This window comes from Colobus angolensis, unplaced genomic scaffold (assembly GCF_000951035.1).
Source record: "Colobus angolensis palliatus isolate OR3802 unplaced genomic scaffold, Cang.pa_1.0 Scaffold236, whole genome shotgun sequence".
Lineage (NCBI taxonomy): Eukaryota > Metazoa > Chordata > Mammalia > Primates > Cercopithecidae > Colobus > Colobus angolensis.
Genome location: NW_012115555.1, coordinates 538769 through 540524, shown reverse-complemented (window position 1 = coordinate 540524; position 1756 = coordinate 538769). Strand labels below are relative to the sequence as shown.

Below are 1756 nucleotides of genomic sequence, written 5' to 3'. Positions count from 1 at the left end.
CTCCTGACCTCGTGATCCGCCCATCTCGGCCTCCCAAAGTGCTGGGATTACAGGCTTGAGCCACCGCGCCCGGCCCCCATTCTTTATCCAATTGACCTCAGTATCTTCCATGCTTCCCCATCTGGCACACTGCATTCTCTCTCCCTGACCTCCCCGGGTGCACACTCACTACTTTCCCAATGAGGCTGGCAATATGGTGCAGGTCATCAGAGAACTCTTGGGCAATGTCCCGAAAGAGCTGGATGGACTGCGGCAGGGAGCGGCAGGCATCCCTCAGGCCCAGGGCACCGTACACAGTCTGTGAGAGAAACACAAGTAGGACAGCCCACATCCAGCTCAGGCTGGGGTGGGGATAGGGACAGACTCAGAAGAACAAAGACCAGTAGGGAAGATCACAGTAACAAAGAGGGAAGATCTCAAAGGCGAAAAGAAACAGTGGGAGGCACTGCACCAAACGCTGAAACTACGAAGACAATCAAGATAGGGTCCCAGCCAGGCACGATGGCTCACGCCTGTAATCCCAGCACTTCGGGAGGCTGAGGCGGGTGGATCACCTGAGGTCAGGAGTTCGAGATCGGTGTCACCTACATGGTGAAACCCTGTCTCTACTCAAAATACAAAAATTAACTGGGCATGGTGGCATGCACATGTAATTCCAGCTACTTGGGAGGCTGAGGCAGGAGAATCTCTTGAACCCGGGAGGTGGAGGTTATTATAGCGAGATCATGCCACTACACTCCAGCTTGGCCGACAGAGCGAGACTCTGTCTCAAAACAAAACAAAACAAAACAAACAAAAAAAGATATGGTCCCTGTCCCAGATGTGCTCACAGTCTAGCAAGGAAGACAGAAATACATGCAGAAGATGTAAAAGTGAGGTGGTAGGTGCTTTGATAGAGGGTTGTGCAAACTCTAAAACAAAGGAGTTTGTACAGAGTCGGGAGAAAGAGAAATTTAGCTATAAAAGGCCATGAATCTGTAATGATACAAGAACAACAACAAAAAACCTCATTGGCTATCAGGGCCAGGCACGGTGGCTCACACCTGTAATCCCAGTACTTTGGGAGGCCGAGGTGGGTGGATCATGAGGTCAGGAGATCGAGACTATCCTGGTTAACACAGTGAAACCCCATCTCTACTAAAAGTACAAAAAATTAGCTGGACGTGGTGGCGGGCGCCTGTAGTCCCAGCTACTCAGGAGGCTGAGGCAAGAGAATGGCGCGAACCTGGGAGGCAGAGCTTGCAGTGAGCCGAGATGGCGCCACTGCACTCCAGCCTGGGCCACAGTGCAAGACTCTGTCTCAAAAAACAAAACAAAACAAAACAAAAAACCTCATTGGCTATCTTGGAGAATGTTAGGGAACTAATTTACCATATTGATAGCTAGTAAATAAAGGTGGGGGGTGCTCATTTCTGCAGCACATATACTAAAATTTTGAAGGTTACAGAGATTAGCATGGCCACTGGGCAAGGATGACACACACATTCATGAAGCGTTCCATATTGGGAAAATAAAAAAAGAAAAGGGCTGGTCATGGTGGCTCACGCCTGTAATCCCAGCACTTTGGGAGGCCAAGGTGGGTGGATCACGAGGTCAAGAGATTGAGACCATCCTGGCCATCATGGTGAAACCCCGTCTCTACTAAAAATACAAGAATTAGCTGGGCGTGGTGGCACGCACTTATAGTCCCAGCTACTCAGGAGGCTGAGGCAGGAGAATCACTTGAACCCGGGAGGCGGAGGTTGCAGTGAGCTGA

The 1756-nt window shown here is 50.3% G+C and overlaps 1 protein-coding gene across 1 annotated transcript in view; it reads right to left on the bottom strand.

Annotated features, from left to right (window-relative positions):
- The window catches only part of MSH5 (mutS homolog 5), a 36858-nt gene that overhangs the window by 4533 nt on the left and 30569 nt on the right, over positions 1-1756 (bottom strand). Inside the window, exon 14 of the mRNA XM_011944838.1 lies at positions 170-298. Within this exon, the coding sequence (XP_011800228.1) occupies positions 170-298 (129 nt within the window). The remainder of the gene's footprint in view (positions 1-169; positions 299-1756) is intronic.